Genomic DNA, 19,026 nt, shown 5'->3' with positions numbered 1-19,026 from the left:
CAGGTGGCCTGTAGGAAGAGAGAGGTACAGGCAGTGTCCAGTCAGTGCTTGATGTGGGGCCCGCTGGGGAGAGGAGTGTCCTGTCCTGTTCTCCTCACCAGTGCTGCAGCCCCCACACGGGCGAGCTCTTTGATCTAGTGATGGCAATTCCAGCTCAGCGATCCAAACGCCCTGGGGTTTGACGGCACACACCTGTCATCCCAGCACTTGGGAGGCTGAGACAGAAGGATTGCGGGCTTGAGGGCAGCCTTATTATTATTATTATTATTATTATTATTATTATTATTTGCAGTGCTGGGGATGGAACTCAGGGGCTTTCTACCTCTGAGCGACACCAGCCCTAATTTTTATTCTTTTTATTTGGAAACCGGGTCTCACTGAGTTGCAAAGGGCCTCACTAAGTACCTGAGCTGTCCTCGAACTGGGATCCTCCTGTCTCGGCCTCCCGAATGCTGGGATTACAAGCATGCGCCACCACGCCTGGCAAGGAAATTATTTTATTAGGAAGTAAATTATGAAAAATTAAAATAAAACTGGAGGTGTAGCTCAGAGGCAGACACCCCTGAGTTCAATTTCCAGTGCCATAAAAAAAGAAGAGAAATAACGAAAGAAAGAAAGAAAAGAAAAACAGGGAAAAATGCAAATGTCCTGAAAAGCAAATTTTGTTCTCAGTAAGTTAGAGGGCACAGGTGTCTTTGAAAGCTTCCTTAGGGGTGCACTGTGAACGGAAATGGCATCTAAGCGGCAGGGGCCTCAGCGGCACTTCAGAATGTTGTAGGTGCATTTTAAAAAGAAGTGACGAAAGCCGGGCGAGGTGGCGCACGCTTGCAATCCCAGCACTGGGGAGGCTGAGACAGGAGGACCGCAGTGTGCAGACAGCCTCAGCTACTTAGTGAGGCCCTTCGCAATAGTGAGACCCTGTTTCAAAAAAGAGAATAAAAAATAGGGCTGGGGTGTAGCTCGGAGGTAGAATGGCCCTGGGTTCCACCCCCAGTACCACACACACACAATAAAAAGTGATGAGGAGCAGGTGAAATTGACTTCAGTTATCTGCCTTAGTCAACTCAAAATATCTAACATATTAGCATCTCAACATGCAATCAATATAAAATATTCAATTTTCACTTTTTTCTTACATCACTGGAAAAACAAAACAGGCAGAGAAAGGCTGATGACTGCAGCCAGCTCCAGGAACCTGAACAGGACATTTTTGGTGCTGGGGCTTGAACCCAGGTGCACTCTCTCTCCCAGCTGTATCCGGAGCCTCCCCTCACCCCTTTTTTTCAGTACTGGCGATAGAATCCCGGGGCATTCTACCTCTAACTTATACCCCCAGCTCTATTTTTTTTTTTTTTTGGTGGTACTGGGGTTCCTGGAAGCCCTTCTACCTCCGGGCTACACTCCCAGACCTATTTTTTATACTTTTTTATTTAGAAACAGGGTCTCCTAAGCCAGCGCGCGCGGCTGGCTTCGAACCTGCGCGATCCTCCTGTCTCTGCCTCCCAAGCGCGGGGATTACAAGCGTGCGCCACCACGCCCGGCCTCTATTTTTACATTTTTATTTAGAAACAGGGTCTCCTAAGCCAGCCTGCGTGGCTGGCTTCGAACCTGCGCGATCCTCCTGTCTCTGCCTTCCAAGTGTGGGGATTACAAGCGTGCGCCATCATGACTGACCCTATTTTTTTTTCTTTATTTTGAAACAGGGTCTTACTAAGTTGTGGAGGGCCTAAGTAGCTAAAGTTTTCCACAAACCGTGATCCTCCTGTTTCAGCCTTACAAATGTTGGGATTACAAGCATGTGCCACCACGCCTGGCGGCTATTTTTATTTTAAAACAAGGCCTCCCTCGTTGCTGAGAGCCTCACTACTTGCTGAGGCTGTCCTTGAACCTGCAATCCTCCAGTTTCAGCCTCCCAAGTACTGGGATTACAGTCGTGTGCCACTATGCCCGGCTAACGGTACTCTCTTGATGTTTCTGAGGACTAGACTCCTGGGAGGATGTGTGTGGTGCCCAGTGGGTGAGCAGTGTGGGCACCCTGGCTGGGCCTGGCTCCGGGTGCCTTGGCTGGTGACCCCTCCCCTCTCGCCCCCTCACCCTAGAGAACCAATCCCAGCTCCTTCCTCCAGGGGCTTCCCCTTCCAGGCTTGTCACTAGAGCCAAGAGAGTGTCCTACCCAGCCTGAGGGAAGGGAACCGATGGCTGAGACTTGCCCAGGGCCCCTGGGCTGGGATCTCAGGGTGGGCGGAGCTGGGCAGGGGCCAGAGCTGGGGGTGGACCCTGCCCAGCAGGCACCTGCCCTCCCTTCTCACGCCCACTGCCGTTTCTCCTCTTCCCTCTGGGTTCCAAGTCCCGGCCCTAGGCATCCTGTGTGTGACCTTTACTTTCTTGATCCACAGGGAGGAGGGGTGAAGTGCTAGCAGGAAAATCAAACAAAGCTGGGCATGGTGGGGGTGCAGGCTTGTAATCCCAGACCCGCAAAAAAAAAAAAAAAAAAAAAAAAAAAAAAATCAGACAAGGAGTTCCAAGTCTCATGCTTAGCTCAGGGCACTCTGGGAGTCACACAGACGCACAATGAAGGTTACTTTGGGAGGTGAAATTGGAGGGTCAGCAGGAAATTTTCCATTCTTATTACGGATACTTAAAAAAGTTGTTATGGGTTTTGCTGCTGTGTTTGTCCCTCCCCTTTTATATGTGTGTGGTACTGGGGATTGAACCCTGGGCTGTTCGACCTTTGAGCCACAACACAGCCTTATATTATGTTTTTGTTCTGAAACAGTCTTGCTGTCTTTCTCTTTCTTTCATTTTATTTATTTATTTTTTTTGTGGGTCTGGGGATAGAACCCAAAGGCATTCGACCTTCGAGCTACACCGCTGCTACTTTTTTTATTCTTTATTTTGAAACAGGGTCTCACTGAGTGCAAAGGGCCTCGCTAAGTAGTAGCTGAGGCTGTCGAGAACCGCGATCCTCCTGTCTCAGCCTCCCAAATAATGGGATTACAAGCGTGCGCCACCACGCCGGGCCTGTCTCACAATATATTGAAATTATATTAGAAATCACTTGCCAGAATTTATTCCTAGGAACTATTATTCTAGGAACTCCCAGAGAGTTCCTAGATCCCAATAAAGAAACAGCTTTAGCAGGGAAAATACAGTCTAGGGAACTTCGTATATGTGTATGAGTCCTACTTAAGTCTTTTATTTTGGCACTGGAGATTGAACCCAAGGGTATTTTGCCTCCTAACTACACCCCCAGACCACTTTATTTTTTAATTTGAAACAGGGTCTAAGTTGTTGAGGGTCTTGCTAAATTGCTGAGGGTGGCCTTTAACTAAACCTCCTTTCTCAACCTGCCATGGACTGGGATTAGAGGCATACGCTGCCACTCCTGCTAAATCCTACTTACTTTATTTATTTATTTTCATGTGCGTGGTACACTGGAGATTGAGCCCAGGGGCATTCTACCTCTGGGCTACAACCCCCAGCCCCATTTTATTTTTATTTGGAAACAGGGTCTTGCTAGGTTGACGAGAGTCTCACCACTTGCTGAGGCTGTCCTCAGACCTGTGACCCTCTTGTCTCAGCCTCCCAAGTACTGGGAAAACAGGCGTGCGCCGCCACCCCTAACAAGTCCTACTCATTCTGGGCCCCAAGGCCTCCCCAGCGGTTCCGCGGACCCCACTTAGGGAACCGTACTCCGCCCCGCCTCCCTCCCCTGGGCGGAGCCTGGGTCTGCGGCTGCGCACCGCGCGCCTCGGCGCGGAGCCCGGTCACGTGACCGCGGCCCCGGGCCAAGATGGCGGCGCCCGGCGCGGCGCTGCTGCTGCTGCTCCTGCTGCTGTCGCTGTCGCTGCTGCTGCTGGGCGGGTGGCAGCGCTGGCGGCGCGGGCGCGCGGCCCGGCACGTGGCCGTCGTGGTGCTGGGCGACGTGGGCCGCAGCCCCCGCATGCAGTACCACGCGCTGTCCTTGGCCGAGCGCGGCTTCCGCGTGACGCTCCTGGGCTTCTGCAGTGAGTGCGGGGCGGGAGCCTGGGCCGAGCGGGAGCGAGCCGGGCGGGGGCGCGGGTGCCGGCCTGGATGGCTGCCTCCGGGTCTCCGGGAACGGCCGGCGGGGATGGGGAGCGCTCGCCGTGGTCAGGACTAGGCTAAGCCGCTCCGTTGCTCAGACTCGACCAGCACGCCCATACCTCCGAGGCAGCGTCTCACTTAACTCGCCCAGAAAGTGGAAAGACGGGGAGAAAGTGGAACCCGGGCGCGCCTGCAGCTGCCCGTTAGGCTGCGTCCGAACCGACTGGCCACACCCCTCCCTCTCCTCACCGCTCACCCCTCCTGCAGAGCTCTGCCGGCCAGGGCCGTCGCCCCTGCTCCCCGTGACCAGCCCCTCCCCCAGTTTGCAGGCAGGGGCGTCTGCTCCTTCGTGGCGCTCCCGTTGATGACTTCAGAGGTGGCTCAACTCCACGTCAGGGGACAGTGGGGACAGCACCGCTCGCCCTGGGGCCCCGAGCGAGCCCAAGACCCCAGAGCCAGGGTGGAGTGGGTCTCCCGGGCCTGACCCTGTGCCTTGCGAATACACCACCCGAGGTCTAGACCGCTCGCAGTGCATACTGTGCGCTGGACCTGGGGTTAGGGGAGGTGCGGAGGATTCAGGCCCTCCTGTGTGGGCCTTCCGGTGGAATCTGAGCAGGAGTTGGCTTCCTTCTCTGTCTGCTACTGAGGAATGGAGGGAGGTTTTGAGAACTCTCGTGTCTAGTCTGAATGGTGGAGATTATCTGACTTGAGGTTGATTTGCCGCATCCAGCACTTTAAAGGGGACATTCAAGCCGGGCGTGGTGGGCGCACTAGTGATCCCAGCATTGGGGAGGCTCAGACAGGAGGATCACCGTTTGCGGACAGCCTCAGCTTCTTAGCAAGGCCCTCTGCAACTCAGTGAGATCCTGTTTCAAAATAAAGAATTAAAAAAATAGGGCTGGGGATGTAGCTCAGAGGTAGAATGCCCCTGGGTTTCAACCCGCAAAAATAAAATAAAATAAAGGGACATTCTCATCTTCAGATTCCAAGCCTCGTGATGAGCTCCTGCGGAGTGACAGAATTCAGATCATGAAGCTGAGAGAACTTCCGGGTCTTGCAGGTAGGACGCCGTCAACTCAGACCCCTCAACATCTGTGGGGTTGGGCGTGGTAAGCCTTTAGCTTGCCAGGAGCGCCTTTGGCAGCGAGGGGTTTTCTTACTTGCAGTTGGACCTCGAATTCTCCAGTACGGAGTGAAAGTTGTATTTCAGGCAGTGTACCTGCTGTGGAAGCTTCTGTGGAGGGAGCCAGCAGCATACATCTTTCTCCAGGTACGTGTCAGCTCCTCCCTCCCTCTGCAAGAACCACTCCTAGCAGTTTCCTTTACTTTCCCACGTTTTAAAAAGGCAGAAATTGCGCTGGGGGCGTAGCTTAGTGTTGGAGTACATGCTAAGCGGCCTCAAGGTGCTTGGTGTGGTCCTAGTAGCACACCAAAAGTATGCAGATTGATGTAAGTTGCATATTCATGCGTGTGTGTGTGTGTGTGTGTGTGTGTGTGAACTTAAAACCACGAGTAAACTGGGCGTGGCGGCGCAGGCTTGTAATCCCAGCATTTGGGAGGCTGAGACCAGAGGATCACTATTCAAGGACAGCCTCAACTACTTAGTGAGGCCCTTTGCAACTCAGTGAGATCCTGTTTCAAAATAAAGAATAAGAACTAAGGCTGGGGGTGTCGCTCAGAGGTAGAATGCCCCTGGGTTCCATCCCCCATACAAAAAAGAGAAATGGATAGAAGCATGTATTGTATGTCTTTGTTTATAATACCCATTCCTGCTAATTTTCTGTGCCATTATGGATGAATTTTTACATTGCACTATTTAAGTGTTTTACAAGTACTATCTTATTCAGTCCTCTCAGGAACCTAAGAAGTAGGTTTTTACATTACCTACATTTAGAGACGAGGAAACCCAGACTCAGAGACGTTGTAGTGGTAGCTCATGGTCACACAGCAAGGAAGTGTTAGAGTCAAGTTTTGAACCTTGGTTGTCAGACTGGTTCTGAGTTGAGCTCTTAGCCTCTTCCCTTCGCTGGTTTTTAATGTCTAGCTGGGCGGCACTGACTTCCAGTATTTGACGGACCACAAGGTATTTAGTCTCATCTTCACCCATATTCAGATCCTTGCTGATCTTTTCACCTTTTCCGTAGCACAGCTGGAGCCCAGTGGACACACAGCTGTGGCGTGAGTGCAGTTTACCCTTAGGATAAATTCCTGGCAGTGGAAGTGCTTGGTCGAAGTTTATACACTTAAAAAATGTGGTCTAGCCAGATGTGGGGGCCCATGCCTATGAGCCCAGCACTTGGGAGGCTGAGACAGGAGGATGGCAGGTTTGAGGATAGCCTCAGCAACTTAGCAACACTCTCAGCAACCTAACAAGACTCTGTTTCAGAGCAAAATATAAAAAAAGGGCTGGAGGTATAGCTCTTTGGTAGAACGCCCCTGGGATCAATACCCAGTTCCGTGAACAACAGCAAACATGATCTAGCTGATGTAGTGGCCTGGGCCTGTAATTCCAGTACTTGGGAGGCTGAGGCAGGAGAATAGCAGGTTTGAAGCCAGCCTCAGCAAGTCAGTGAGACCCTTAGCAACTTAGCAAGACTCTTTCAGAGTAAAAGATAAAATAGGGCTGGAGGTGTAACCTGGAGGTAGAATGCCCCTGGGTTCAGCCTTTAGTACAAAATATAAAAGTGGTATGACACTGGCTGGCCTCGGGTGAGGCTGGGCCCTCCATCCCCACAGATGGTGGTGCCTCTTCTCCGCTGACCCTGGGCTTCTTTGCTTTGCATTCGGACGGGGGAAATGGCATCTCTCTGTTCCATGTTCTGCATCCTTGGTCACTGAGGATCTGGGCTCTCTGCTTGGCCCGTTGTTTCTTTCGTGACCTGACACCTGTTTCGGTGGTGGAGCAGATTTCTCTGCTCACCCCGTAGAGCTCACCGGCTCGAGGCCATGCGTGTTCGGCTGTGGTCACAGGTGGTTGTGGCCTGGGGTCTCGGTTCCCACCTCTGCACCCGTCTCTTCCCTAGAACCCCCCAGGCCTGCCCAGCATCGCCGTGTGCTGGTTTGCGGGCTGCCTCTGCGGGGGCAAACTGGTCATCGACTGGCACAACTACGGCTACTCCATCATGGGCCTGGTGCACGGCCCCCGGCACCCTGTCGTTCTGCTGGCCAAGTGGTGAGTTTGGGTAGCGGGTGTGAATGTGTCCCCCAGTCGGTCAGGGCGAGCGGGAAGAAGGGCCGGGGCGGCTTGGGACTACTGGTCACACCCTGAGCGGGGCAGTGTCCAGCCGCGGCCCGTTGGCTCTGGCCTTTGCCCCGGTGGCCTTGTGTATTGTGGCGGTGAGAGCAGCTGCGGCTTCTGTCAGTGCTGAGCGCCTGCTGTGTGCGGGCCCCAGGCCGAGTGCCATACATATATATATATAATTTTTTTTTTTTTTTTTTTTTGGTACTGGGGATTGAACCCAAGGCAATCTATTTCTGAGCTACATCCCCAGTTCTTTTTATTTTGAAGCAAGGTCTCGCTAAGTTGCTGAGGTCGATCTCCAACCTGAGATCCTCCTGTCCTAGCCTCCCCAGTGCTGGGATTCCAGATGGACGCGTGCCACTGTGCTGGTGCATTACGTAATTTGTAGTACCTTTCCTCTTCCTGGTCTTCTTCTGTGATGTGGCAGTGGCACAGGGTGGCTGAGGTCCAGTTACCAGGCCTTTGTCTTTTATCTCATGGGGGTCTGGATCTCTACTTCAACGGTGGTATATAGATAGCTTCCTTTTTTTTGTGTGTGTGGTACTGGGAGTAGAACCCAGGGGCTTTTCTACCTCTGGGCTGTACTCCCAGACCTATTTTATATTTTATTTGGAAACAGGGTTTCACTAAGTTGCTGAGAGCCTCACTAAGTAGCTGAGGCTGGCTTCGAACCTGTGTGATCCTCCTGTCTCAGCCTCCCACGGCTGGGATTACAAGCGTGCCCACCACGCCCGGCTGATAGCTTCCTTCTAAAGTATCTGCATTTAGCCAGGCGTGGTGGCGCACGCTTGTAACCAACCCCAGTACTTGGGAGGCTGAGACAGGAGGACCAGGCAGATTCAAAGCCAGCCTCAGTGACTTAGTGAGGCCTCCTGCAACGTAGTGAGACCCTGTTTCAAAGTAAAGAATAAGCCGGGCGTGGTGGCGCACGCTCGTAATCCCCGCGCTTGGGAGGCAGAGACAGGAGGATCGCGCAGGTTCGAAGTCAGCCGCGCGCGCTGGCTTAGGAGACTCTGTTTCCAAATAAAAAAATGTAAAAATAGGTCTGGGAGTGTGGCCCGGAGGTAGAAGGGCTTCCAGGAACCCCAGTGCCAAAAAAAAAAAAAAAGTAAAGAATAAAAAATAGGGTTGGGGGTGTAGTTTTGAGGTAGGCCCCTGGTTTCCATCCCCAGAATCGCAAAAACAAAACAAAACAGAAAGTAACTGTATTTGAATTGCAAGACATAGGGCGTGAAAACCTAACCGTGCAGGGTGCTCTTGGGTGGCCCAAACTCCGGCAGGTGCGGGGACCTCGGCTTCACAGCCTTCTGTGTCGAGGGGCGTGGAGTCCCATGGTCATCGTGGCATCTGGGCCCAGTCCAGGACTCTCTGCTGACCCCGTGCGTCCTTGCAGGTATGAGAAGCTCTTTGGGCGCCTGTCCCACCTGAACCTGTGTGTGACCAACGCCATGAGGGAAGATTTGGCCAAGAACTGGCACATCAGGTACGGGGCGGCACACCTGCCGGTCAGGGCGGCGCGGAGTCCGCGGCCTCGCTGAGGGCCGCGGTGTCCTCTGGGGCCTTTTGCAGTCCCGGGGCCTGGGGATGGCTTCTGCTCTTGGGACGCTGAGGGAGGCGGCTGGGCTTCTTCCCTGCCAGCCAGACTCGGCAGTGTCATTGGGATGTCGGTGTGCTTTCCCAAGTAATCCAAAAGCTTCTCGTCACTTCTGCGACCTGGCTTCCCCACGCGCCCTGGTTTCTGGCTCCTTAGCCTTCCTGTGCTGCCCTCCCTCTGTCTCATTGCAGGGCGGTGACCGTCTACGACAAGCCGGCATCCTTCTTCAGGGAGACGCCGCTGGGCCTGCAGCACGAGCTCTTCATGAAGCTGGGCCGCACCCACTCCCCGTTCAGGGCCTGGTGCGTCTCCTCTGCCCCGCTGCCTTCTCTCTTCCCCTCTGCTGTCCTGGCCGCTCCCGTCTCCTGCAGACCCAGGACCCCTCATCCAGGGTGTGGCAAACAGAGGCTGCGGCAGCTGCCTGTGTAAATGGTTTTATGGGCACCCGGCCCATTCGTTCCCTTGTGCCCAGGGCTGCCTGGGAGCCATGTCAGCGGGCACCTGGGTTTTGCAACAGAGAGCGTGTCTCTGGCCCTTCAGGAAATACCTGCCCAGCCCTGCACTACCTTACGCTCTGGCCGGGGTTCCTGTGCCTGCGGCAGGGTCCACAGTCCTGTGTGTCCTCTGGCTATCGTACAGGGCTAAGGAGGGCACCCTGGCAGCTCTCCCCACGTCCTGCCTGGGCCCCTCACTGACCTAGTCACAGTGCCCTCCTGTTAGCGAGGGAAGAGTGGTGGTCCCGGGGCCACGCTGAGCGGCTGGTGTGACCTCAGCCTCGGCCCAGCAGCAGGTGATTGTCCTGCAGGTCGGCCTGCGCCCCAGCCTTGAGCCCGGGGCCTCGCTGTGGCTGGGGGCGGCTGTCTGGGCCCTGGGCTGGTCCTGCAGCATCTCATGGGCTTTTCTCTGCTCCTTTAGTTCAGAGCCCTCGGACTTGGCCATGGAGAGGTCGGCCTTCACGGAGAAGGATGCTCGGAGTGGGACAGTGGCGCGTCTCCGAGGGCGGCCAGCGTTGCTGGTCAGCAGCACCAGCTGGACAGGTCTGCTGGGGCCCACGTGCTGCGCGCAGCCTGCGTTCCCGCTCGGAACAGGGGTGGGGGATTCTCTGGAAGGGCCCGTGACGCTCCTTTTCTTCTTGCAGAGGACGAGGACTTCTCCATCCTGCTGGCAGCCTTAGAAAGTAGGTGTGTGGTGGGTCAGCTGCCAGGGGCGGGCGGGGCCGCTGAGCAGGGAGACGCCCCCGAGGTGGCAGCCTGAGGGCGGTGTGTTGGGTGGGCACCTTGGTGTTCCCTGTGGGTGATGGAGTGAGCAGCCGAGGCTGGGCGCCGGGAGCAGCGCCTCCTCCGTGCCCCTCCCCAACCCCACGCCCGCTGCTCTCCTAAGTGGACCCCGGTTAGCCATTCTTTGTTTTGTTTTAAACAGAGTTTGAACAACTGATACTCGATGGCCACAGCCTGCCGTCTCTGGTCTGTGTGATAACAGGTATGTCCTGTCTTCAGGGGCCGGGGAGGGGCACGAAGCCCTTCGTGAGTGGGTGCCTTCCACATGCACCTGCTTAGACCTGACCCCAATTCAGAGGCTTGACAGAGGCCTCGGGCCGAGTGTGGAGTCAAGATTGAGTCTTGGATAGCACAGCCCCGAGGCACTGAGCGCTCCGCCCTTCTAGTGGCTTCCGGGCGCCTTTGTAGTTTTAAAAGTTTGGAAGGCCAGGCGTGGTGGCGCACGCTTGTCATCCCCACACTTGGGAGGCAGAGACAGGAGGATCGCGCAGGTTTGAAGCCAGCTGTGCGTGCTGGCTTAGGAGACCCTGTTTCCAAATAAAAATGTAAAAATAGGTCTGGGAGTGTAGCCTGGAGGTAGAAGGGCTTCCAGGAACCCCAGTACCACCAAAAAAAAAAAAAAAAAAAAAAGCTTGGGAGGCTGAGACAGGAAGATTGCAGGTGAAAGGCCAGCCTCAACAAGGTAGTGGGACCCTGTTTAAATAAATAAATAAAGGGCTGGGGGTGTGGTTTAGAGGTGCAGTGCTGCAAGGTTCAGTCCCTAATACTGCAAGAAAAAAAGAAAAAAAAAGGAAGGCGAGTCTTGCAGTGACACAGAGGCTGAGCTGCCGGGCCTGCTCACCCCTTGCTCCTGGCCTGGGAGCCCTCCGCACACATGGCCTGCCTGGGTCCCTGTGGGCACGGATGGAGAAGCCGTGTCCCTGTCGCCACCCCGTGTCTGTGTCAGTGGTATTCATTCGCAGCCTGAGGCTGGCAGGTTGCAAGTGGTAGGGCTGTGCCCGGTGGTCAGGGCTGTGCCCGGTGGTCAGGGTCACGACCGAGTGGGGTTGCTGAGCGAGGGTGGCGCAGCAGAGACAGGTGGTGCCGTGTGCCTCCTCCACGCAGGCAAGGGGCCGCTGAAGGAGCATTACAGCCGCCTCATCAGCCAAAAGCGCTTCCGGCACGTCCAGGTCTGCACGCCGTGGCTGGAGGCTGAGGACTACCCCCTGCTTCTAGGTGAGCGGGTGGCGGGGCGGGGGGGACAGTGTTTACAGGGCACGCCGCGCCTGGGCGAGGGCGCCCGCTTTGCCCAAAAGGGCCAGATAGTAGGATTTCACTGACTTCTGTGGTGGAGGCTCCCCCCCCCCCCCGCCCCAAAGCTTCTGGAAACGCCAAGTTGTTCCCAGCTCGGGCGCTGCACTGGGCAGGCCTTGGGCTGGCCTGGGCTCTGCCCCGAGGCTGGCCTGCCGGGGACCTTGGACAGGCTCCTCCACCCCGCCCAGGCTGCTTGCCAAGGGCCTGGGGGTCATGGCGCTCAGTCCCCGGGGCCTTCTGTTCAGCCCTCTGTGCCTATGGCCGGGTTGGGCCCACTTTCCCAAGGGCTGGGCCTCCTGAGGGACGGCCCTCCTTCTGTGGTCTCTGCCCCGGAGGGGAGTCGGCTGCCCCGTCCCTCCTGCCTCGCCTCCGGCAGCGAGCCGGCCTCTGGCAGTGATTCGGCCTGGTTTTCATGGTCTGACACCTGGTTTTTGTTGGATCTGCCCTAGGTTCCTTTAACATTTTTTTTGTGTGTGTGTGGTACTGGAGATGGAACCCAGGGGCATTCTACCTCTGAGATACACCCCCAGCCCTAGTTTTTATTCTTATTTTGAAACAGGGTCTCACTGAGTTGCAAAGGGGCTAAGCAGCTGAGGTTGTCCTTGAACTGTAATCCTCCAGTCTCAGCCTCCCAGATGCCAGGATTACAAGCGTGCGCCGCCACTCCGGGCCTTTTTCTTTCTTTCTTTTTTTTTGGGGGGGAGGGGGTACTAGGGACTGAACTCAGGGGCATTCTACCTCAGAGCTGCAGAGTTACCCCCCAGCCCTACTTTTTATTCTTTATTTTGAAACAGGGTCTCACTTTTTTTGTTTAAATTCCTTTATTATCGTGGGTTTTTAAAAATTATTGAGGTAATTGGAGATTTGCTACCGCCCTGTCTCCCTAGAACTCCTTTGCCACCTTGAACAGGGACTCTGTGTCCCCTGCACAGCAACTGCTCAGAAACCCTTTACTTTAAATAAATTGTGGTTGAGCAGAAAAACTGAGTCAAAGTAAATATAAGCGCAGAGTGTGGGGCAGTCTCGGCCAGGCTGGGACGGGCGCTGGCTGCTGGACGGCTCCGTGTGTCTCGTCCCTTGCCCTGGTGCCTGGCCAGAGTACTCCGCTTGCGTCTGGGGAAGTGACCGCTGGGGACATTCTCGACTCCTGCTCCCTGCTGGAGGAGGGAGGCAGGGGAGTGAGGCGGCTGCGTCTGGAGGACGCCTTCCCAGCACGCTCACCACTGCCCCGCTCCTCGCAGGGTCGGCGGACCTGGGCGTCTGTCTGCACAAGTCCTCCAGCGGCCTGGACCTGCCCATGAAGGTGGTGGACATGTTCGGCTGCTGTTTGCCTGTGTGCGCCGTGAACTTCAAATGGTAGGAGTGGAACCACATCCCCCCGGCTCTTGGATGAGCTGGGGCGGGGCGGGGCGGGTGGGGCTGCCCCCAGATGCCCCATCAGGGTGCCTCCCTGTGGTCCAGGGTGGCTGACAGCAGGGACCGTGGCTACTGTGGTCCTGCTGGGCCCCACGGGGGTACAGTCGGCTCTCTGTCCGTGGCTTCCGTACCCATGGATTCAGCCCAGCCTGGATGAGAAGCGTCGTCAGCTCTGTGACGGTCACCGCTGTGCCGACCGTGTGCAGACTTGCCATACTCCTCAATAGGCAGTGTGACGGCTGTTGACATCACACGTCACTGCAGTGTGACGGCTGTTGGCATCACACGTCACTGCAGTGTGACGGCTGTTGGCATCACACGTCACTGCAGTGTGACGGCTGTTGGCATCACACGTCACTGCAGTGTGACGGCTGTTGGCATCACACGTCACTGCAGTGTGACGGCTGTTGGCATCACACGTCACTGCAGTGTGACGGCTGTTGGCATCACACGTCACTGCAGTGTGACGGCTGTTGGCATCACACTTCGCTGTATCAGGTGCTCAGGGAACCTAGAGGGTACGCAGTGAGGAGGATATGCACAGGTCAAACACAATGCTCCGCCAGAGCACACGGGGCTGACGCCTGTGGATCACCAAGGGGCCTCCTGGAGCGCATCCCCACAGAGCGGAGGGACCCCTGAAGTTGGGAGCTCATGTTGAATTAAAAAATATGAGTCTTGCTGGGCTTGGTGGCACACACCTGAAATCCCAGTCCTTGGGAGGCAGTTAGGAGAGGGTCACAAGTTCGAGGCCAGCCTCCACAACTTGGTGAGAACCTGTCTCAAAACAATAACTAAGTAAATAAATTAAGGTTGGGATATGGCTCGATGACAGAATTCTCTGGGTTCGGTATCTAGGGCCCCCTCCCACACACAGTGTGTTAAACACTAGCTGTCTAGTTGAGGCCTCTGCGCGTAGAAGAGCATGGCGGTTGGCGTTGCTGCCCAGCTCACAGGGTTTCTCCTCCCGCCTCCTCCCCGAGGCCCTCGGCGGGGTGCGCGTGGTGGTTGAAGTACTTGGATGAGTGCGGCTCTGGGACTCCACTCTCCCGGCCAAGGTGGGCACTCGGAAGGGGCAGCGGTGGCTGAGGTTCTGGACGCGGCTCCCGCTCGGGCCGGCCTTCGCACGGGAAGTTCTGGGTGTTAGATGCTCAGGTCTGTGGGGATGAATCTTCCTGGTGACCCCGAAAAGCCACCTCGTGCCGAGCCCATCTCCGGGGCTTGCCTGTGCCTGGTTCTTGGTGTGGAGAGGAGTCTGGGCCACACCATCCTCGAGGGCGTGTGGCCCCCAAGGGCAGATCCAGGGCCCTCCTGCAGGTCCCAGTGGCGTTTTTTCTTTCTTTGTGGTACTTGGGGATGGAACCCAGGGGCATTCTACCTCTGAGCTACACCCCCAGTTCTATTTTATTTTTACTTTTAAGCAGGGTCTTGCTAGTTTGATGGGAGTCTCACAGCTTGCTGAGGCTGTCCTCAAACCTGCGATCCTCCTGTCTCAGCTTCCCCAAGTACTGGGGTTTTAAGCATGTGCCACCTAACCTGGCTCCCGAGTGGCTTTTTTATTTTTTATTTGTGGTACTGGTGATGGAACCCAGGGACATTCTACCTCCAAACATACCCCCAGTCTTATTTTATTTTTAATTTATTTTTGTGGTACTGGGATGGAACCTAGGGGCATTGCACCTCAGAGCTGCACCCCCAGCCCTGTTTTTTAGGCTTTTTTTTTTTTTGTAATCATACATCAATTTGGAATACAAGACTTGAGAGGATATACAAGCACCTATCATCCAATAAGCCCTCATCCAATCCCCATCCCATTCCCTTCCCCTCCCTCTATCTCATGCTTGACTCATCTTTGATACATTTGTTTATGTACCTCCTGAGTTTTAAAGAGGTTCCATCCTCCCCCATCCCCTCCCCTCTGATTGGTCACCTTAATTGCTTCTCAATAGGGCCCTTTCTACTACTCGTCCTCCTCCTGTTACCCCTTTCCTCCTAGTTCTTGCTAATTAGGGGAAGCACCTGGATTTTATTTTCTGTGCTATCTCTCTGTGCATGCCGCATTGCAAGTTCCGATCCCACTCTTGATGGCCTCAGTAGTGGCCTGGCCACCCGGAGGACTCTGATCCCGACCTTGCTGGCTCCAGCACCGGCCTTGCGTCATGGGAGGCCCCAATCCTGGCCTCACTGGTCCCCGCACTGAACTAACCCCTCGGCTGGCTCTGCTCCCGGCCTCAGAGGCCCCAGCACCGGCCTAGCCTCACGACAGTCTCCAATCCTGGCCTTGCTGACCCTGGCACTGGCCTAACCCCTCGCAGGCTTCTATCCTGGTCTCGCAAGTCCCAGCTCCGTCCTTGCCTCACAGCAGTTTCTGATCCCGGCCTCGCTGGCCCCGGCACTGGCCTTACCCCTTGGCAGAGTCCGATCCCAGCCTTGTAGGTCCCAGCACTGGTCTTGCCTCACAGCAGGCTCCGATCCCAACCTTGCTGGCCCTGGCATCAGCCTAACCCCTTGGCTGGTGCCGATCCTTGCCTTGGAGGCCTCAGTAGTGGCCTTGCCTCACCGCAGGCTTCGATCCTGGCTTCATTGGCCCCTACACTGACCTCACCCCTCGGCAGGCTCTGATCCTGGCCTCGGAGGCCCCAGCACCAGCCATACCTCAAGGCAGGCTCTGATCCTGGCCTCTCTGGCCCTGGCACCGGCCTAACCCCTCAGTAGGCTCTTATCCAGGCCTTGGAGGCCCCAGCACTGGCCTTGCCTCATAGCAGGCTCCGATCCTGGCCTCGATGGCCCCGGCACTGGCCTAACCCCTTGGCAGGCTCCAATCCCGGCCTTGGAGGCTTCAGCACCGGCCTTGCTTCGTGGCAGGCTCCGATCCCAGCCTCGCTGGTTCCGGCACTGGCCTAATGTATTAGCTGGCTCCGATCCCGACTTGGAGGCCCCAACACCGGCCTTGCCTCACAGCAGGCTCCGATCCCGGCCTCACTGGCCCCAGCACCAGCCTCATCCCTTGACAGGCTTCGATCTGAGCACCCTCTTCACCCAGCAGGTTGTCCCATGTTCCTGAGGGTGTGTGGTGGTAGTATTCTGCCTCTGAGGTAATTTCTGTAAAAGTTCCACATGTATTACGTCAGATCTCTGCCTCCCCTGAGTACTTGCCGCTGCCAGTGCGACTGCCTCCACCATTTCAAATCTTTCCCAAGCTCTTTTCCCATACTGCGTAATGTCAGTAGCATCGACCTTTGGGGTGATTTCTTCAGAGGATCAGGGTAGGCTGGATCAGATGTCTGCCTCTCCCAAAGGCAAGTCTCCACCGCCATCTCGGCCACTGCTGCCGCCACCGCCTTCCTCCTAGGTCTCCGCTAGACTCTCTCCTTACAGGTGATATCCTGGATCCTTACAGGTGATATCCTGGATTCTTTTTTTTTTTTTTTTTGGTGGTACTGGGGTTCCTGGAAGCCCTTCTACCTCCGGGCTACACTCCCAGACCTATTTTTACATTTTTTTATTTGAAAACAGGGTCTCCTAAGCCAGCGCGTGCGTCTAGCTTCGAACTCGAACCTACGCGATCCTCCTGTCTCTGCCTCCCAAGCTCGGGGATTACAAGTGTGCGCCACCACGCCCGGCTGATATCCCGGATTCTTAACGATGTAGAGAAGCAGCAGTCATCCTTCGCGGGGAATTTTTCCAAAAGTTCCAGTTCAGATGGATATGTTTTGTCTGCATCTCCAGTATCCTGGCTGCCGCCAGGGCCATCTTAACCCCTCTCGAATATTTTTCTTTTTTTTTTTTTTTTTTTGCGGGTCTGGGGATGGAACCCAGGGGCATTCAACCTTCGAGCTACACCCCCTGCCCTATTTTTTATTCTTTATTTTGAAACCAGGTCTCACTGAGTTGCAGAGGGCCTCACTAAGTAGCTGAGGCTGTCCGCGAACCGCGATCCTCCGGTCTCAGCCTCCCAAATGCTGGGATTACAAGCGTGTGTCACCACGCCCGGCTTATTTTTCTTTTTTTGTTTCCCTTTTTTTTTATAGAGTATGTGTGGTTTGGGGAGGGTGTGGGGTCAGGCACTCGGTAGAGATGAAAATTTTTCTTTCTGGGTGGTGGGGTTCTCCTAAGGGTGCCCTGCCTGCACCCGCCCACCTGACAGGGGTCGGGGCCTTGTGGCCCGGACCTCTGGGCCTTCCAGGTGAAGGGGGGTCACCTAAGGGAGGGGGATCGCCTAAGGGTGCCCCACCCACACCCGCCCACCCTCCTGGGGCCTTCCCAGGGTGGGGGTTGCCTAAGGGTGCCCCGCCTGCGCCTGCCCACCTTCCAGGGGTCAGAGCCATGCGGCCCCAGACCTCCCCCAGACCTCCGGGGCCTTCTGGGTGGAGGGGTCGCCTAAGGGAGCCCCGCCCTCCGGGGGTTGGGGCCAGGTGGCCTTCTGGGTAGAGTGGGGTTGCCTAAGGGATAGGCTTTTATTTTTTTTTTAAACAGGGTCTCACTGAGTTGCAAAGGCCTTGCTAAGTAGCTGAGGCTGTCTGAGAACCACAGTCCTGTCTCAGGCTCCTAAGCACTGGGATTACAAGCGTGTGCCACCACGCCCAGCCTGGGTGGCATTTTAATGAGCATCCTTCCACTTCCTTTGGTTCAAACCCTGGGTCTCTGCCAGGCACCCCGAGACCCAGCCTGCCTGGGGTTGGGGGGCCATCTGGGCCGGCTGCCCTCAGGCCTCCCTGTCACTCTCTGCAGCCTGCCTGAGCTCGTGAGGCACGGGGAGAATGGCCTAGTCTTCGAGGACGCGGAGGAGCTGACAGCTCAGCTGCAGGTAGGCATCCCTGGCATGGGCCAGACGGCATGGGGAGGAGCCAGCGGGAGCCCCGCCTCGTCCCCCAGGGCCCTGGGCTCCAAGGGAAAGCCAGGAGAGGCCCTGGAGGGGGAGGAGAGGGCACGCTGTCTGCCTGCACACAGGAGCAGGGATGGGCAGAGGAACAGTGGGGGCAGGATGGGTGCGGGACGTCGTGGGCTGGCCGCGAAACATGGGGTCCTGCGGCACATGCGCTTCTTACAAAATGAGCGTGCTCTTGGCCACTGAGGGATCAGCAGGCCTTCTCAGTAAAGGTCCATGCGGAGAATGCTCTAGGCCTTGCCCTAGTCCATGAGAACTCAGCTCCATAGTGTCATGAAAGCAGACTCGGTTCCAAGGAGACTGGTACACGGCGGGCGCTGGATTGGCCTGTCCTGGGCTGCCCACCCCTCACGGACAGCACCGTAACCCTGTGGGTTCTTGGCTTCTATGGAGAAAAGAATGTCAGCATGCGCCAGAGAAGAAGGCAGAGGATTTAGTTTGAGGAAAGTAAGGCTACACGCTCAGGGGGAACGCAGGCCGTCTCAGGAGAGCGCCCGGGATCTGCAGTCTCTGTATGGGTATCTAGAAGGGGCTGGCCAAGGGGGACGGGGGAGAATGGCCTCTTCTCCGTGAAGCATTCTGGCTCACAAAAGATAATTCCTTTGGGCCAGGAGCAGAGATCGGGGTGCTTTGACAAAGGGTGAAGACCTCAGGGTTTAATCACCTCAGGAACTTCCTGAGCCACACTTTTTATTTTAAAAGCGTGGGCCTGATTTCTTAAGAATACCCAAGCTGTTTATTGAAGATTTCAGATTTCAAAACTTCTTTCCCTTCCCATTGAGTCTCCTTTCTACATACAGTTTTACTTCTATTCTTCCTTATCATGGCCATGTAGACACTCTCGCAAAGCCCAGACAGCTCTCCCCTGCCGCCTCTGTGGAGGGCCGGGGTGGGGAGCGGGACTGTGGCCCGCTTTCCCAGGGGCCAGGCCGGCCTGGCACTGTGGTCAGCCTGGGCTCTGCTCTTCCATAGATGCTTTTCTCCAAGTTTCCCGATCCTGCTGGGAAACTCAGCCAGTTCCGGAAGAACCTCCGGGAGTCGGAGCAGCTCCGCTGGGATGAGAGCTGGCAGCGGACAGTGCTCCCCTTGGTGACGGACACGTGACCCGAGCGCCAGAGACTGGGGACCTCTAGACAGTCCTGCGGATGGTGGTCAGAGCTCCAGCCGCCCTGTGCCCCCCTCCAGGGGCCAGCCCAGCCTCCCTGCCCCACCCTGTGCGGCCAGTGACCCTCGGCAAGCTGAGCGGCGCCCC

General features: G+C 56.0%; 1 protein-coding gene across 1 annotated transcript; it reads left to right on the top strand.

Annotated features, from left to right (window-relative positions):
- Nucleotides 1-3,793: 3,793 nt before the first annotated feature.
- Nucleotides 3,794-18,878, top strand: ALG1 (ALG1 chitobiosyldiphosphodolichol beta-mannosyltransferase; the record flags this gene model as incomplete). Its single annotated transcript, XM_080703265.1, has 13 exons — nt 3,794-4,007; nt 5,048-5,125; nt 5,232-5,335; nt 7,089-7,237; nt 8,700-8,789; nt 9,092-9,202; nt 9,816-9,937; nt 10,039-10,077; nt 10,320-10,379; nt 11,282-11,392; nt 12,712-12,826; nt 17,618-17,693; nt 18,747-18,878. 13 exons carry the CDS (start codon nt 3,794-3,796, stop codon nt 18,876-18,878), a joined length of 1,401 nt encoding a protein of 466 aa, XP_080559391.1.
- Nucleotides 18,879-19,026: the final 148 nt, after the last annotated feature.

Source organism: Muscardinus avellanarius, assembly GCF_963383645.1.
Source record: "Muscardinus avellanarius genome assembly, chromosome: 10".
In the NCBI taxonomy this organism is placed as follows: domain Eukaryota; kingdom Metazoa; phylum Chordata; class Mammalia; order Rodentia; family Gliridae; genus Muscardinus; species Muscardinus avellanarius.
Note: the sequence above shows the minus strand (reverse complement) of the source record. Positions and strands in the feature narration are given on the sequence as shown.